Source organism: Dermochelys coriacea, chromosome 8 (genome assembly GCF_009764565.3).
Source record: "Dermochelys coriacea isolate rDerCor1 chromosome 8, rDerCor1.pri.v4, whole genome shotgun sequence".
NCBI classification, from domain to species: domain Eukaryota; kingdom Metazoa; phylum Chordata; order Testudines; family Dermochelyidae; genus Dermochelys; species Dermochelys coriacea.
Window position 1 is genome coordinate 54,344,740 of NC_050075.1, and position 17,745 is coordinate 54,362,484.

A 17,745-nucleotide genomic window follows, 5' to 3' on the forward strand; every position below is an offset into this window, starting at 1 on the left:
TCAATTTTTTTTGTTTTATTTCCTAATAATAATAAATAACGATACTGTGTTAACCATGTAATCAGAACAATGTGTATCTCAATAGCATTGTGAAGCTAGTTCCAGTTGTGGAAAATAAATAATAAATATTAAAGCAGCTAGAATCTCTTGAGAACCCAGCTGGAACCCATGAAGACTCAGAGGTAGAATTGGAAGGAAGAGGAGAGGAGGATGCAGAAGGGAGTCCAGCCACTAGTTCTTGAGATTCTTGAAGCCACTGGCCAGACAAATTGCAATAGGAGGACACCACTAGCGATCCAGGGCAAATTCTCTGTATTTACTCAGGCAAATGCTCATGGAAGTGAAAAGGAGGTTGTTGGGGCAAAGAATGAGTATCAACTGATTAAGGATCTCCGGATTTGGCATTTGTGAATAAATTGCTGCAGGTAAGATTGCACTATGCTTCTGTCTTACCAGGAAAGTTTGCTCAAGGCAGGTTTTCAGTGAGACAGTGCTGAAAACACCTGAGCCCGAGCTACACTAGTATTTATACTGTTGCTAGCACCAGTGTAGCTGCACCCTCAGTGTCTGAATAATTATATAATCTAGCTAACGGCTCTGTAAATACCTAATCAGGGTGGTTCTGAAAAATCAAGTTTTGTGCCAAAAGTCTCAGCAAATGAAATGTGCTACAGGCTTCTCAGAGAAGCATTGGACAGCAGCTTCTGGTTAAATGTGTTTTCAACCACTTTCACTGTCTCAGGTTTCAGAGCGGTAGGCATGTTACTCTGTATCAGCAGAAAGAATGAGTACTTGTGGCACCTTAGAGACTAACACATTTATTTGAGCATAAGTTTTCATGGGCTAAAGCCCACTTCATCAGATACATGCAGTGGGGGGGGGGGGAAGCTTATGCTCATATAAATTTGTTTAGACTAAGGTGCCACAAATACTCCTCATTCTTTCACTGTCTCAGAGCTTTATGCTTACAGAACTCTATTTTGTGAGAATCATTAAATGCAAGTAACCTGCTCAGTATTCTGCCTATTGATTTCACCAGGTAGGGGACTTAAGCCCAGATTTAAAACCAAGGGAGATCTCTGCATTTCCTCTCCCACATTTAATTCAAGGACCCATTTCTCTTTCTCAGGAGGAACATGCATGAGAAACACAAATTACATTAGACCCCCTTCTCCCCCCAGTAGGTTATCTCCTAATCTATATTTTGCAGGGCTCCTTTTATGGCAGCTGAGGCAGAGGCACAGGAGAGGAGGCATGATCTTAGCGAACTTCTGTATTTGAAGGCGGCCCGTAAGAAGAGGAGCCCCTGCCCAGTCAATTACAGAAGGGCACATTTTGCAGGTGAAAACACAAATGGAAAAAAAAATTGGGAGTTAGTAGCCTAAATACCTTTAAAAGTCTGTCTCTTTGGGCCTTTTTAAACATCATTCTCCAATTCCACACTCAGACAATAAATCAACCCTCCTCAATCTCCCCTTCCCCATGTCTTCTTTAAAGAAAAAAAAAAAAAAAAACAATGCCAGCCCTGACCAATTAGGACTCCAGCTGTTGCCACACTTGTGCCTCATCCTTGACTGTATTGGCATTCTCTCTATGTACCTCTCTTGGGTTTTTATGTAGTGCCTGTCACCATGGTATCTAAGGACTGTGGTATCTACAATAAATCCAATTTCAGTTGTAAACTCCTCAGGGCAAGGGTATACCCAAAGTATGTACTTTGTAAAGTGCTGTGCTCATCTATGAAATTTTATCAACAAAAATAAAAAGTGGGGCATGCAATCCAAGATTGCACACAATAATCTACAAGACCAAAACATGAGCTTGTGTAGTTTATGTGAGGGGTGGGGAAATGTCCATGCTATGCTGATATCTTACTGGAAGGAGGTGTAAAGGATCTCCCAAAGCAAGCATGGAAGAGGGCAGAATAGAACCTGAAATCTCTCAATCAAAACAAAGCAGGTGCAGAATTCCTGTGGCTGAAAACCCAAAGTTGTGCTTGCATCTTTATGATCTGAGATGCTGGAAATTCCAGCTGGTGCAAGAACATGGAGACTGGGGTGGGTTAATTGGCCACTGCAGAAATTGCAAACTTCTGAGCACTATATAGATTTCATAATTTGTGTCAGTACAGAGGCAGGGTCTTGAGAGCAGACTGAGGCTCTCTCTCATACAGACAGACATGCATAAAGTTCAGCATCAGATGGTGGACAGTTTGGGGGGGAAATTAAATCTGCCCTGTTTTCAATGGAAGCTGTTATTCAATGGAGCCTCTCATCCAGCTCCCCTCTCTCTGCTTTTAGTGCAAGTCTCTTCTTGCATACTTTTCCCCCACTGCCCGTCACTGGAGTGCTTGCTTGCATATAAGCAACTGTCCACCCATCTCTTTCCCAGCAGTTCCCATTTCACCATCTCCCATCCCCGTGGTGTGGGATAGGTGCTCTTCACTACAGCTCGGAGGTACATGGAAGCGTTTGAGATCCTGGGGATCCTGATAAGGACAGAATCCCAGGACTTTAGCCAAAACCCCACTGCTCAGAGCTCTTTCTGCCTCAGTCACTGTTTCTCAGGCTCCTGCCTCTATGTTTGCTTCACTATGTGGCTCTTCCCCTCACCCCCCAGTTTCTGGCAGTGCAGGTGACTTGGATCAGGTATGCAACCACTTGCTGGTGCTATGGCTGGTGGCTTGCTCTGTTAAGTCCTGGTAGGAGGTAGATTTCAGGAACCTGGGATAGGAATCCTTCTCCATCAAAGTGCGGGTTTTTGCCTGTGCAGCATCGAAACAAGAAGAAGTGGCAGCTGTCAGGTTCTTCCGGGTTATTTCTCTGGTTTCATGGTCAATATTCACCTGTGAGGAAGGACAGGACACAATATTCTTTTCATGTAGAAACATTACCATATGGAAAGGAAAAATGATTTCCCTCCATAAATAAAATGGGGGCATGACTGTAAATATTTATGGTCTTCTGGGAAATCAGATGATGTGCCTTCTATAGTAAGACAGCATTTGGTGTGTGGGAATTAATTTTTCCATGGTATGAGTGGGGGAAGCACATTACTGTCAAAGTTATGTTAAATAAGTGAAACATTTCTCAATTCCACACCCATACCATAAAATACAAAAGCTAGAAATAATTCTGACCTCTTTAGGTGCTTCATTTTGAACAAACTCCTTGAAGATCCTGTGGGCCTTGGATGACAGTTTAGTTTTTGACCGGGACTTTTTGAACTCCTCACAAGCCAACCAAAACTCTAGGTTTTCCTCACTGAACTCTGTCTTCAGGAAGGCATGGAATGTAGCCACCCCATCTGTGAAGAACAAGGAAAATTAGATTTAGGGATAGAAGAAGGGGAAAAGGAAGCAGCTTCAGGAGATAAAGAATGCTGCCAGGTTTTAAAATACATTTTGCTTATTGAGTAATTTAGCATTATTGAAAAGTCTCTCTGGGAGTTCAGACCATGACATAAGATTCTACTTCACCCTTCTCAGATTGTTTGTTGGCCTCTGGGTTCCAATAAGCCACCTTCCCACAGACAAGAATGGAACAGGGCACACCCAGTGTCTCCAGCATGTTCTGCATGTCTGACCTTCTGGAATGGTTCTCCAGAGTGTAATCCCTGTGGCTTTGAAACAGATGATAGATCTCTGTAGATCTATCTAGGTATTTATATGCCCTCCACGAGTACCTGAACAGCTCCGAGTGGTGACTCTCTCCTTCTTGGCTCAGTTGTACAGGGAACAAGTCACAAGCAGTGCAGAAGCACACGTGCTTCATGTTCAAGAGGGTCTATGAAGTCACACCTCTGAATGTACTTGTTAACCAAAACAGTTAAAGACACAGTTTTGGTTGTGCTCCTTGTTTCAACCTATCAGTAGAGAAGGGCCTCTCCTCTGTGGAGTCATTTCTATTATGTCAGTAACATTTTCAGTCCACTTTAGTTTTAAAATTTGTTATTTCTAATGTCACTTATTTAATAGTCTAACTCCTGGGCACTGCTGCCATGTAGGAAGGAAATAACCCTCACCTGATTCCGAAGTGTATCCCTGAAAAGTACTTATGTGTGTGAGAGATTTTTTTTTTACTGGGACACTAGTGCATAGCACAGCAGATTGCAAGTACAGACAGTCTGGATGGTAGGATGGATATACTAAAATCACACCGAATCAATACCTCTGGGCATTTCCTACCATTCTAGAGGAAAGCTGTCGAATTCTCCCTCTGCAAAAATTCTAAACAGTACAAGCGGTAGCATTGCCTCAATCCCAAAGTTGAACAATATCAGTTTTCATGGGTCTCTACTGAATGTGCATTGAAACTGGGATTGGTAATAACCTTAGTCTGCAGGACAATTTACAGTCCAGGTTTTGACAAAGTGATACATCCCACTGACCACATCAGCATGGTAACGTTTATGCCCCAACAACATGGCATTGCATTGTGATGCAACGTCTCTGCCAGAAAGAGGACCAAGCCTGAAAAATGACAACCCTACTTGGCCATGCAGCAATTCTGTTTGGTTTTTGCCCAGCTTGTTCAGACAGTTATCTGCTCCACTGTCCTTTTTTCAATCAAAGCAATACTCTCAGGAGGGAGAAGGAAGCAGTTCTTAAAGACTGACCTTTCTTTTATTCTAGTCTGAGAATGGGCAAACATTACCTATTATGCTGAACTTACGCACACGGTTAGTCCTTAGTCTCCCCTCCCACTCAGTCTCGTATGACAGCATGAGGGGGAAGTACACAAGAGACTCATACTCACTTTTACTCTTCAACAAGTGATCAAAGGACTTCTTCCATTCTAGTGCTTCCTCTGAGGAGTTTCTGGAGAGGAAAAGTAAAGTGAAGTATTAACCTTGTTTTATGGAAAAAAAAAACAAGTATTCAATCTGGCCAAAGTCTCAGGGATAGAAAAAGCTCTGTGACAGAAGCAACTGCGTTTAGGGGAAGAGGAGAGAATTGCATCACTCCATAGAAAACTAAAGTAAGAGACCCAGCATTCTTCCTCCCTCTCTCTCACTCACTTACTCTCCCAGATGACTCGCTAGATCTTAGCTCCACAGTGTAGCTATGGCCAGTTGTTTTTCTGTATAGATATTCAAAAGAGCCAATTCCAGCTGGTACAAGCTCTGGCAAAGAGTTTGCCTTCAAATAGTGAGGGTCCTGGTTCTAAGGTTGACTACATTTCCCAGACAGAGTCCAGCAGCTGGTTGCGGGACTCCAGTAATTGGTTAAGTCCACTCTGGTGTCTAGCCTGAAGCTGGGACACCACACGGTTCCAGATGCCACACACTAGGGCTCCTGTTGTCCAGTCTGGTTTTATGACTGGTAGAGCTGAGTAATAAACATTCCCCTCTGAAAATTTCAGGGTGGGGCTTAATGAGTGGAGAGCTGTGAGTTCTGCTGATGTATTGGGCTTTCTTCCTCATATGGAGAAGGGCATAAACATGATCCAATCCCAGTGCAGTCCTTGGGGACTAATAGAACTCTCTCATAGGGTGACCAGATGTCCCAATTTTATAGGGACAGTCCCGATTTTTGGGTCTTTTTCTTATATAGGCTCCTATTACCCCCACCCCCGGTCCTGATTTTTCACATTTGCTGTCTGGTCACCCTACTCATGATACAGTGCTCTGTTGCTGTGTTCTCTTTCCTATGTCCACCCACGTACAGCAGCAGGGGGCCTGTGCTGAGTTGGGAGAGAAGGCAGGCTTGGCTTACCTCAGTTTGGAGCCCTGCTCAGATGTGCTGAAGCTCTCAGCCTCATGTCCCAACTCCGGTTTATGAATCAGGATCCCTAAACGAGTCTTGAGTTGTTTGGCTCTGAAAGACAGAAAAGGAGCAGCAGATGGGTATGGAATAGATACTAAGAGGCAAGGAATGGCCACTAGGGGGCAGAGGTTCATTCTCCTCAAATGAAGGGAAGGCATGTTGTCAGGACAGGCTTGTTACCATTATATCCTTACAGAAAAAGGCCACAGGATGCAATTAGCTGGCACTCTCTCTGAATCCAGCATGGATATACCGGACCAAATTAAACATGGATAGAAGCAGGCACAGCTCCATTGACTCTAGTGAAGTTTCAGCCCTTTATTCCTGTAATTGGCTTAGCCCACTATCTTTAGTATTAGTTATCGTGTTCCTACTTATGAATTATCTTCTCCAGTCCCACCCCTTGCCACCAGAACCCACTAGAAAACTCTCAGTAGCTCCTTGGGAGATGGTTTCTTCTATACGCTTCTCCTGTATGCACATATAGAGGTGGAGGTGTTTGCCTGGTTAGTGTATAGCATAGAGGCAGCTGCCTGCCCTGTATGGCCCTTTCGTTATCCCTCTGGCTTCCTCTTCACCCTGGTGTCCATTGGTCAATCTCTGCTCTGCTCTCCTGATCCTCTTGTCCTCAGTTCTTTTCTCTTCTGCTCTGGAGTCTCAGGGAAAATATAGTGAACCCGCTTTCTTCTCAACAGCGGTATTGAGACAGCTCCCTGTCCTGCTGTCTCTGCCACACTGTGCAGACAGCCCCATGCCACAGTGTATCTGCAACACAACAGAACTATCTATGCCACATGGTCTCTGCTGCAGTACTGGTGCAGCTGCCTGCAGTGGCGTGTCTATGCCAGCACAGAGACAGCTCCGTGCCACAGCATCTCTGTGACAGTATTGAGACACCTCCCTTCCACTGCATCTTTGCAACAATACAGAGACAGCTACCCGCTATATCACCTGCTCCCTAGAGTACCATCCCTAAGAAAGGGTACAGATCAAGTGTTATTCATATTCTACTGCTTATACAAGTTGTCTCAGAACAGTTATAAAAATAATCAATTCAATGCCAAACAGGTAGCACAAGACTCTGCATCCACATAATTGTTTATTTTAAATATGTTTGCTGCTGTCAGGGCAAAGCAAGTTCTGCAATTGAAGGGGATAGCAAGACAAACCTCAAGCATTAAAAATATATAAAAGCAGCACTATTCCTTCATATTGCTTACTCCTACATTCCTCTCCTCCCTGGTACTATATTGCTAAAGTATATTGCTTAAACCATTGTTAGCTATGATTTAAACACAGTTTGTGTCCCAGTTTTACAAACAGCATCATTGCCCATGCAAAAGGGGCCATAAGGTCTGGTACTGAATTTAATATTTCTGTATCAACGAGTCCTTTATTTCCCAGAGTTCCCATATTTCAAAACCTCTTACCTTTCCAAGCATGTGGAAATTGCATCTAAACCCCGGCACATGCTGAGAACTGGGCAGGCAGGAGGGTAGGTAGCTGACAACAGGCTTCTTCCTTGTCACTGGAATGGAAAGCAGCAAGCAACTGCAGTAATCCTGTGCTGTAGCCTGGAAGCAGGGCCTGGGAGCTGTGCTTTATATCACATGAGAAGTGGGTGGGGTTAGCCACACACAGCTCCAGCCTCTAGCCAACCAAAAGCTCCGACAGTAGTAAGAAAAGATGATAATGATTTAGGTGGGTTTCTTTTGTGTGTGTTAAGAGAAGGAAGTGCGGGGAGAATCAGAGCTGTCCTTGAACATCACAATCCTAACCTGTTCCCAGATAACAGGAAAAACAGACTAATTTCCACCTATAAACTATATCTGCTATGTAAACATCAGAAGCCATTATCATTGTGACTGCCCCTAGATTGTCTGCCATGAAATAAGGAAGATATGCTGTTACAGGTGTCTGGAGAAGGGGAAGCTTTTCTTTTTCTTAAAATAAAATAATCTGTGTAATATATGAAAAGCATAGCAGTTATCAGCAAGTACCACTGGCTGGAGACTACTTAGTCCTGTCTGCACTACAGATATGAGCATGTTGGGAAAACACCAGCTACAATGTGCTTGTCCTCACTGGGGTTTAAACAATGGGCCAGATGCACTGTTACATTCAGGCAATTTTGCAGCATTCTGGCATAAGTAACTATAAACCCAGTTTAAATGGTTTACAATCTCCAGATCAGTGCAAAGCAGCTGGAGCATGCAGGTGAAACTGGCCTAGTGTCTGCCTTACATAGTCAATAGGGAAAAATGGTGTTTTAACCAGGCGTCCAAATCACGCTATATGTCCAAGCTGTGGCACAACTCAGAGACACTAGTTAAAACAGGGTTTGGCCTCACCTATATTTTGAAACCATGCGGAAGGACAAACTTAATTATCATAACCAGATCCCCTGATATGGTTCAACGTGTAGTGTACACTGGATCATATTGTAGACTCTGTTTCATTCTGCTCTGCATGTGGTGAAGGGAGAGACGGAAAAATGATATCACGATAATAGGCACAATGTAAGAACCTGAAGAGGAGAGAACAGAAGAACAGAAATAATAAAACAGAGGAAAGAGAGAATGGAGCAAGAGATAAAAACAGAAGAGCTGAAGAGAATGGGACAAAGAGGTAGAGAAAGAAGGTCAATTTTCTGAATATTTATCATGGTGGGGACTGTACTGAAGCCTGATATTGCCTCCACATTCCTACAATGTTATAACAAGCAGAACGTCACTCCCTCTAAGGCCACGCCAAGGGCTCCACTGAAACAGCCAAATGCGTAATAGAACAGCTTCTGCCATATTGTGCTGCAGTGCTGGAGAGAGAAAGAGAAGCAAGAGAGACCTGCAGATAGAGATAAATGGGAAACAGGGCTAGAGCAGAGGATAGATGGATGGATAGGATGCAATTGCCGTACCAACATTCTGTTTCAAGCAGCGACTAGTATCAGATGCTAGAGGAAGGTGTAAAACCCTTGTGGTGGACAAACATGACAGACAGACAAGCAGAGTCTAAAGCTCTCTGCTGTAGAAATGCAGTTCTCTCTCTGAGTAACACCTTTTCCCTCAATTACTACAGTCACCGTGACGGCTTTTGGACATTAACTCTTTGTGGTTCCCTCTTTTCGTTGCATTCTCTGGGCATCAGGGTTCATAATATCACGGCTCTTATGTTCCTCATCTTTCAAATACAAATCTGTGAGCCGTGATTCTAAAACTATCTGCTCCTTCCTGCCTGCCTCTCAACCAGCCCCATGGCCACTGTGAGCCCATCCACCAGGTTGGACATTTTTCACAAACTCTAACTACTCTCCTCTGCATCTGTCCATGGGCTGCATCTGCCACAACAGCCGCTCACGTTAGACTGCCTGAGCTGCACCATCTGTGGTGGTGGCAATGCAGTGTGATGGAGATTTCAATCTGTCTGCTGCAGCAAACTCAGGACAATGTCTCATTTAAGCTGCTTTAGCAGCACCCGTGAAGCACGTTTTCGTCTTCCTAGCTATGTCTGTTCATCCAGCAATGGAATAGTAGCACTGAAGTAGTATACAGGAAACAATAAATACAATGAAATAATGATAAGGGGCCAGATTCATTGGTAGCAATGGGTTGCTTAACTGGTCTATTATATTGGATTTATAGCTGCTTTGGATCACTGGAACAGCTGAAAATATCCAGAGCGTACCAGTTACTCTTGCCCTTGATATTTGTCATAGACCCTGTACTGTCTTAGATTTCATTCCACAGGGGCACAGGAATCTGGTAAAGATCAGTCACTTACTAAACACTGCATTCAGTCTATTCCAGGGTAGGGCGGTGGCCGTGATGTTTCCTGGGAATACCCAGGGCGATGAGGACCTTGCTACTACCTGCCCTTAACATGAGGTAACTTTGTGCCTGCTGTGGGTGAGCTCCCTAACTCCACCGGCCAGGGGCTACACAAGCCGTGCCCCATCTTGGCTTCGCAGGCCCTGCTGTCACTCTGCAGGTTAGCGATAGGCACACTCCACCCCTCAAGCCTTCTGAGCATCTCCCTGGAGTGTCCAGCCCCTGGTCCACTGGACATTCTCACTGTTCAGAGCCCCTGCTTCCAAAGAAAGAACACCCTGGCTTAGTAGTCACTCCTTAGAACTCCACTTTGGTTTAACACACAGCAATCAGGCATGTTTATGGTGAAATCAAGCATATGTTTATTTAACAACGCACAGAGATTCAAGTAGTAGCAAGTAGAAGCATCGGGCGCAAATGCTTACATATAAAATAAAATCATAATACACATCCTAGAACCTAGAACTTAATCAGCAAGAAACCCTTATGTCTTGTAAAGTAATACTCACCCCAAATCCTTGCAGCGCTTTACAACCAGGCTGGCTATGACCCTCCTTTTGTGGGACAAGCACACTATCAGTTTCCCTCCTTGGTGAAGGAATCAGTGTGTCTCCTTTCACATTCTATGATATACCAGACCAATCCTTTGTCTTCATTCATAAACGGGATGTCCTCTGCTGTCTGTTTCTTCCTGTAGATTTCTTCTCTAAATTTTGCAGTCTCTCAATTCGTGCCTGGCACAGTATGCAACTGGGCATACAATACACAAATGGTCAGACAGGGAGATAGGTATCAGTTATCTCCTGACTGCAAAGAACATCTCTGAGGTAAGTCATGATGACCTGCCTTAACCCCAAGACCTTAAGAACCTAATTTTCAGTATTGATTCATAACTCCTTAAATATTACCTGTGCATACATTTCACAATGATTATGACAACCAGTGGGCTTCTGGCTCTCAATAGAGACCTCACATGCCATCCCTTGTGCCTTCTGTCAACTAAAGGGTCCCTGGAGCATAGGAGCATACAGGAAAGTTCAGATCTTTCTCCTCCCTTAATTCCTAAAAGCACTGGAAATATTCTGAAATAGGATAGATGTGTAGCAAACTTGATAGGGTTAACGCTTTCTAGGTACTTATATGGCCATCTCTGTAGTATCCGAGTGCCTCACAAACATTGGTGAATTTATCCTCACAGCATCTTGATGAGGTTGGGAAGTAGTGCTACCCTCATGTTACAGACGGGGAACTGAGCCACAGAGAGTTTAATGCTGGGATTTTTGAAAGAGCCTAAGGTAGGGTGACCCATAGGAGCCTGGGTGCTCTGCAGTTGGAGAACCCATGGGGAAAAAATAGGGGGTGCTCAGCACCCATCGGCAGCCCCCCTATCAGTTCCCTCCCTCCCCCACAGTGCCTCCTACCCGCCAGCGGTCCCCGTGGATCAGCACCTCCCCCCCCACCTGCTACGATCAGCTATTTTGTGGCGCACAGGAGGCTTTGGGGGGAAGGGGGGAGGAGCAAGGACAGGGCATGCTCAGGGGAGGGGGTAGAAGTGGGCGGGAAGAGGCAGGGTGGGGGTGGAGCAGGTGCAGAAAGAGGTGGGGTGGGGCCTTGGGGGAAGGGGTCGAGTGGGGGCGGGGCCTGGGGCAGAGCTGGCGGTTGAGCATCCCCCGGCACTTTGGAAAGTAGGTGCCTGTGGGGTGACCAGATAACAAAATCAGGACACTTTTTGGGGCGGGTGGGGGTGGAAATAGTGCATATATAAGACAAAGCCCCTAATATCGGGATATCTGGTCACCCTAGCCTAAGGGAGTTGAAATGTAATGGGAATTGGGCATCTAAGTACTTAGGCACCTTTGGAAATCCAAGATGAAGATACTTGCCCAGGGTCACACAGAAAAGTTGCAACAGAGCCAAGAATTGAGTGCAACTCTTCTGAGCCCCAGTCCAGTGCTTTAATGAGAAGACCAACCTCTCTCCTCCATGGCTCTCTTTAATAAACTAGTTTAAGGATTTTTGTTTGTTTGTACTTTAGTTGTAGAGATATATGTTTAGTGCTGGGGGGGTGTATGTTAATGTATTTCCTGTGCCTTAAAACTGGGATTTGAGCTGTGGTTTCTTATGTGTTTCCCCTTGTATATGGGTTTCTCCTTGGGTTTCAAGGAGTACAAAGGAAATGGAGGAGTGAATATGTGATGGATGCAACACTACATTTGCCTGAATATGTGTTGGAAATTATGGGGGATCTGGCTGCATGCTTCTTCATATTCCCTTTTTATTGCATACCATACTGATCAAACAATAAGAAGAAGAAAGACAAGCTTAAAAAAGACTACCTGCCCTCAGCCTGTAATGTTTGTTCTCCTCAGTAATCTGCATGTTCCTCTCCATTTCCTCTCCATTCTTCTGCTCAGACACACAATGAGAAAACATCCACCAGCTTGATTCTTCTAGGAGGAACTGCTGCTGCAGCCACAGTGCAGCTTCAAGGCACATGAGCTGTCTCAGACTCTCCTGGGAGTACTGGTTATGTGTCTGCACGTGTGCCTGGGGCACGGGCTGCTTCTCAGAGTATGTTAATGCTTGCTTTGCTGTGATGAGTTCTCCGTGTGTGTGTGTGTGTGTGCGCGCGCATGCATATGTTTATGCTAGTAGCTATGTCTGTGCATGCATGATGGATACATTCATTTGTATGCACATGTGTGCATGTGCAATTGTAGGAGGGAATCTGTGTATCACTGAATCATAGAACCATAGGGTTAGAAAGGACTGCCAGGGTCATTTAGTCCAGGAATTCTCACATTTCATTGCACCATAATCCCCTTCTGACATCAAAAATTACTACATGACCCCAGGAGGGGGGTACAAAGCCCAAGCCCCACCCCCTGAACTGGGGGGCCGAAGCCAAAGCCCAAGGGCTTCAGCCCCAGGCAGGGAGCCTGTAACCTGAGTCCCACCACCCATGGCTGAAGCCCTCAGGTTTTGGCTTCGACCCCAGGTGATGGAGCTCGGGCTTCAGCTTCAGGCCCCAGCAAGTCTAAGCCAGCCCTGGTGACCCTATTAAAACAGGGGCGTGACCCACTTTGGGGTACTGACCCACAGTTGAGAACTGCTGATCTAGTCTAACCCTCTGTATGTACATCTTGGGGTATCCCTGAGTATATTAGTGGTTGCATTCTGATGTCTAAATGTGAATGTGTTTTGGGAAAGTGGGGATCATATGCTTGTGTAAAGAGATGGTGAAAATATTCACAAAGTCAATTTTTCTACATATGAATTGTCCATAGACAGACTGATTTTTAGAAGTTTGTTCACGATTCACAATTGTTTGAAAAGCAGATTGGGCAAACACATTTCAGACTGTTAGTTTCAGGTATCCCGTGACTGTTCCTTGCTCATTCTCTGAGGTGAGTGATTGGTCACTGAAGTTACATAGGGCCTGATTTTCATAACTTGTGAACGCACATAGCTCCCTTTGGGTTCAACAGAATTTTAAGTTCTAAGCCTTCCTAAAAATGAGGCCCGTAGCATTTTTCATCTCCCCGATTGGATGCCTATAACTTTTATATTTTCCAGTGTGAATACATGATTCCCCCAAACATTTGCTGAACAAAACCTTGCTCAATTTAGTGTTCACAGATAGCAAATAAGAAGGGCTTGCAAATACTGTTGAATCAAACTCACCAGTTTTACGTACACAAATGTTTGTGGATACTTGTACAGTATGTTTCCAGCTTCAGCTATATGTGTGTGTGCATATAGAATCTGAGGAGACTAGGTTTGTGTGTTGCTTTTTTAAGAGTATCAATTCCTGTATTTTAGTGGATCAGTACGTGTGTGTGTGTGAGAGAGAGAGCAGGTGTGTCCATATGCACGTGGGTGGATCCATATATACCTGTGTATTATGAAAAGAACCTGTTTGTCTGTTGCTTAAGGTTTCTCTGTGTTTGCGTGGATTGTGCCTCTCTGCATATCTCAATGGCTTTGCGTATTAACTGTAGACACTGCCCTGCATAACTGCAGAGACCTTTGAGGAGAATCATAGAATCATAGAAGATTAGGGTTGGAAGAGACCTCAGGAGGTCATCTAGTCCAATCCCCTGTTCAAAGCAGGACCAACACTAACTAAATCATCCCAGCCAGGGCTTTGTCAAGCCAGGCCTTAAAAACCTCTAAGGATGGAGATTCCACCACCTCCCTAGATAACCCATTCCAGTGCTTCACCACTCTCCTAGTGAAATAGCATTTCCTAATATCCAACCTAGACTTCCCCCACTGCAACTTGAGACCATTGCTTCTTGTTCTGTCATCTGCCACCACTGAGAAAAGCCTAGCTCCATCCTGTTTGGAGCCCCCCTTCAGGTAGTTGAAGGCTGCTATCAAATCCCCCTCACTCTTCTCTTCTGTAGATTAAATAACTCCAGTTCTCTCAGCCTCTCCTCGTAAGTCATGTGCCCCAGCCCCCTAGTCATTTTCATTGCCCTCAGCTGGACTCTCTCCAATTTGTCCGCATCCCTTCTGGAGTGGGGGGACCAAAACTGGACACAATACTCCAAGTATGGACTCACAAGTCCTGAATAGAGGGGAATAATCACTTCCCTCGATCTGCTGGCAAATCTCCTACTAATACAGCTCAGTATGCCATTGGCCTTCTCAGCAACAAGGGCACACTGCTAACTCATATCCAGCTTCTCATCCACTGAAATCCCTAGATCCTTTTCTGCAGAACTGTTGCTTAGCCAGTCGGTCCCCAGCCTGTAGCGGTGCATGGGTTCTTCCTTCCTAAGTGCAGGACTCTGCACTTGTCCTTGTTGAACCTCATCAGATTTCTTTTGGCCCAATCCTCCAATTTATCTAGGTCAGTCTAGATCCTATCTCTACCCTCCAGCATATCTACCTCTCCCCCCAGCTTAGTGTCATCTGTGAACTTGCTGAGGGTGCAATTCATCCCATCATCCAGATCATTAATAAAGATGTTGAACAAAACTGGCCCCAGGACTGACCTCTGGGGCACTCCGCTTGATACCAGCTGCCAACTAGACATTGAGCCATTGATTACACCCATTGAGCCCAACAATCATATTTAGAATGCTTTCCCCAATTTTAAACTGGAAGGATGTAAACTTATGTGAGTTTAGCCAGGTATGGTGTGTGTGAGATTGCGTGATTAGGAGTGGGGGAGTGGCTGGGCGGAAAGCAGGGGAGGGGAACAACCATGCCTGTGTTCCTGTCTACAGGTTTGTTGCATGCTCATTTAATACCCTCTGCAAACTCTCCTTTATGTTTTAAGAAGTCCTTAAGAGGTTTCAGTGTTCCAGCTAAATCACCTGAGCCCGGGAGGCTGAGTATTTATCACCGCTATACAGAGCTAAGGTGTGAGGTCACACATGGCTTTTCTGCTGCAGTTAGTAGTCCATTATGACAGTTAATGTGCTAGGAGCCCCAGAGGCTGCTATAGAAACAACCACTTCAATACAGCTGCACTAAACTGATATAACATTGTACTTATGTATCAGGAGAGGGAAGGAGAGGTGTGTTTCTCTGCTCCCCACTGCACCCTGCTTGTCTCTGTTTGTATTCTGCAATCTCCTTGGTGGAGGAAGGGGAGAAGGTCTCCCCATTAATATTAATTGTGGGGGTGGGGTGGGTGGCTTGCCTTGTTAGCAATGACACCAGGTAGCTATCTCCAGAAATCAATGTCACCTCCTTCCCCACAGGCTCTTTCTGTTTGTGCTGAGTGTTTATTATCTCTCAAAAAGAAAAGGAGTATATGTGGCACCTTAGAGACTAACAAATTTATTTGAGCATAAGCTTTCGTGAGCTACAGCTCACTTCATCAACAAGAGTGATCACTTAAGGTGAGCTATTAATTGTATCCAGTTTGCAAATCAATTAATTAATTAATTAATTTGCAAACTGGATACAATTAATTTAGGCTTGAATAGAGACTGGGAGTGGATGGGTCATTACACAAAGTAAAACTATTTCCCCATGTTTATTCCCCCCCTCTACCCCCACTGTTCCTCAAATGTTCTTGTCAACTGCTGGAACTGGCCCACCTTGATTATCACTACAAAAGGTTTCCCCTCCCCTCCCCCCCCCCGCTCTCGTGCTGGTAATAGCTCATCTTAAGTGATCACTCTCATTACAGTGTGTATGGTAACACCCATTGTTTCATGTTCTCTATGTATATAAATCTCCCCACTGTATTTTCCACTGAATGCATCCGATGAAGTGAGCTGTAGCTCACAAAAACTTATGCTCAAATAAATTTGTTAGTCTCTAAGGTACCACAAGTACTCCTTTTCTTTTTGCGAATACAGACTAACACGGCTGCTACTCTGAAACCTGTTATTATCTCTAAGACAGGAGACAAGGAAATTTCCAAAACTACACTGTCATTGAGTGCAGCCAGCCAGCCCTGCCACTGGTGCAGGGGTTGTGGCCAGTGAATGAGGGGAGGGGTCAGTGGTGAGCAGTGCCAGGTGGGAATTTCTATAAAGACTTTGGACTTCAGAGTTGTCACTCTGGCTCACGGAAAGCCGCATGACAGATATAATCCGTCCCCCCCATCTTTCCAAGGATTTAATACACAAAGACTGGAATAGGAGTGGCGTCTCCCCAAGTTTTGTCACAGGTCCTCTGCCATCTGTACCTACAAACACAGATTAAACTCATGGGAGAAAAACAATTGACAGGGAAGTGTAAACCATGCTGGATTTGTGGATGTGTGCTACCATTTCATTCAGCCTTGTCAACTATGTCCCATTCCACCACTCAGTTGTGGGTCTGCCCTTTAACGTTAGGAACTCCCCCCAACACAACCCTTCTCAGAACACAAATTTTAGGGTTGTGGCAGGGGCAAATCAGAGCTGCCCATTATGCCCTTAACTCACCCCATCCTCCTACTTCCATCAAGGAGAGCATCTTCCTGAGAAGGCCCTGCTTTGCCAACATACTGAGATCCATGCCTGTTGCATGCTGTAAACAGAGCTAGCCACTTTATAGCTGCAGGGGAGCTAGCCTGCTGTACGTGAATTAGCATTCATGAGTTCCAATAATATCAGGATTAATTGTCTGCATAAATTATGGAAACACTACTCTGTGAACTTTTCCAGAAACAGACAGGAGTGGAGGAGCTTCATCATTGCCCTAAACTCCAGAGGCATAATAGGAACATTATGATGATGACTCTGTGAACTAGCTGAAATTGCAAAGGCACAAATGGGGAATGTCTATGTAGCGTTGCAAATCTGCCCTTAAGTTGAAGAGCACTGATCAGTCCTAGGACAAGGTAGAAAGGGCCAGTTCCTGCCCTCTCCTATGCTGATTTGCTGATGTGGAAAGAGGGGATAGGGAGCCTCTTCCTGAACCTAAACCACTGCCAAGTAAGAGATAATTACAATTCCATTCTAGTGTTCAAGGTTCACATACATTTCAATACACAGGTTGCAGGTTGTGGTATGTTTGCTGATGTTACACAGTGAATGCAGGTTAAGGCATGTTTGCAGAGAGAGGTCCTGACTCTCCACCATAATGGCCTATTTGTAGACAGTTGCCCCTCTGTGAAGTTAGTGCCAAGTGGGAATTAAACCTGGTGCCTGGATAAAGTTTGTGTGAGTTGCAAATCTTGCTCCTGTGGGAATTCTGCATCATACAGAATTCATGGGTACTCACAGATTTGTTTGCTTACCCACAGAAAAATGACTTCTGACTGGGAAGCAAAGGGAAGCCACAAGAGCGGTCATGCACCCACTCCCTGGCAGTGCAGACAGGTCAGTTTGGACACTCAAAGCAACTGATAGAGACATAAATCACTTCCTGGGGGTGGGGCCTGGGTAGTCACGTGTATGAGAGAGAGAGAGAGACACCCTGTCCCTCTCGCTCACTACTGCAGAATGCTCGGTGTGGAGGGGCAAGGCTTTGGGGTATTTCTGAAGAGGTAGGTGTGGGGCAGGTTCTGTTCCCTCAGGCAGAGGAGAATGTAGCAGCCTTCCTGCTTAGTGAATTGTTCCCATTGTTCTTAGTGAATTTCCTCCGGCATATAAAACAGTTGTAAAAATGCTAAGGCTCCTTTACATTGTCAGAGTGGTGTAAAGGAGCCTTATTGTAAAGGATAGTATGGCCTTATAAATGCTTATGATGCTTTAG

General features: G+C 44.9%; 1 protein-coding gene across 1 annotated transcript; it reads right to left on the bottom strand.

Moving 5' to 3' along the window:
* RGS16 (regulator of G protein signaling 16) lies at positions 1–7,346 on the bottom strand. Its single transcript, XM_038413309.2, has 5 exons — positions 7,198–7,346; positions 5,717–5,818; positions 4,758–4,819; positions 3,140–3,306; positions 1–2,845 (listed from the first exon to the last, which is right to left on the bottom strand). Exons 1-5 carry the CDS (start codon positions 7,236–7,238, stop codon positions 2,645–2,647), a joined length of 573 nt encoding a protein of 190 aa, XP_038269237.1. The 5' UTR covers positions 7,239–7,346; the 3' UTR covers positions 1–2,644.
* Positions 7,347–17,745: the final 10,399 nt, after the last annotated feature.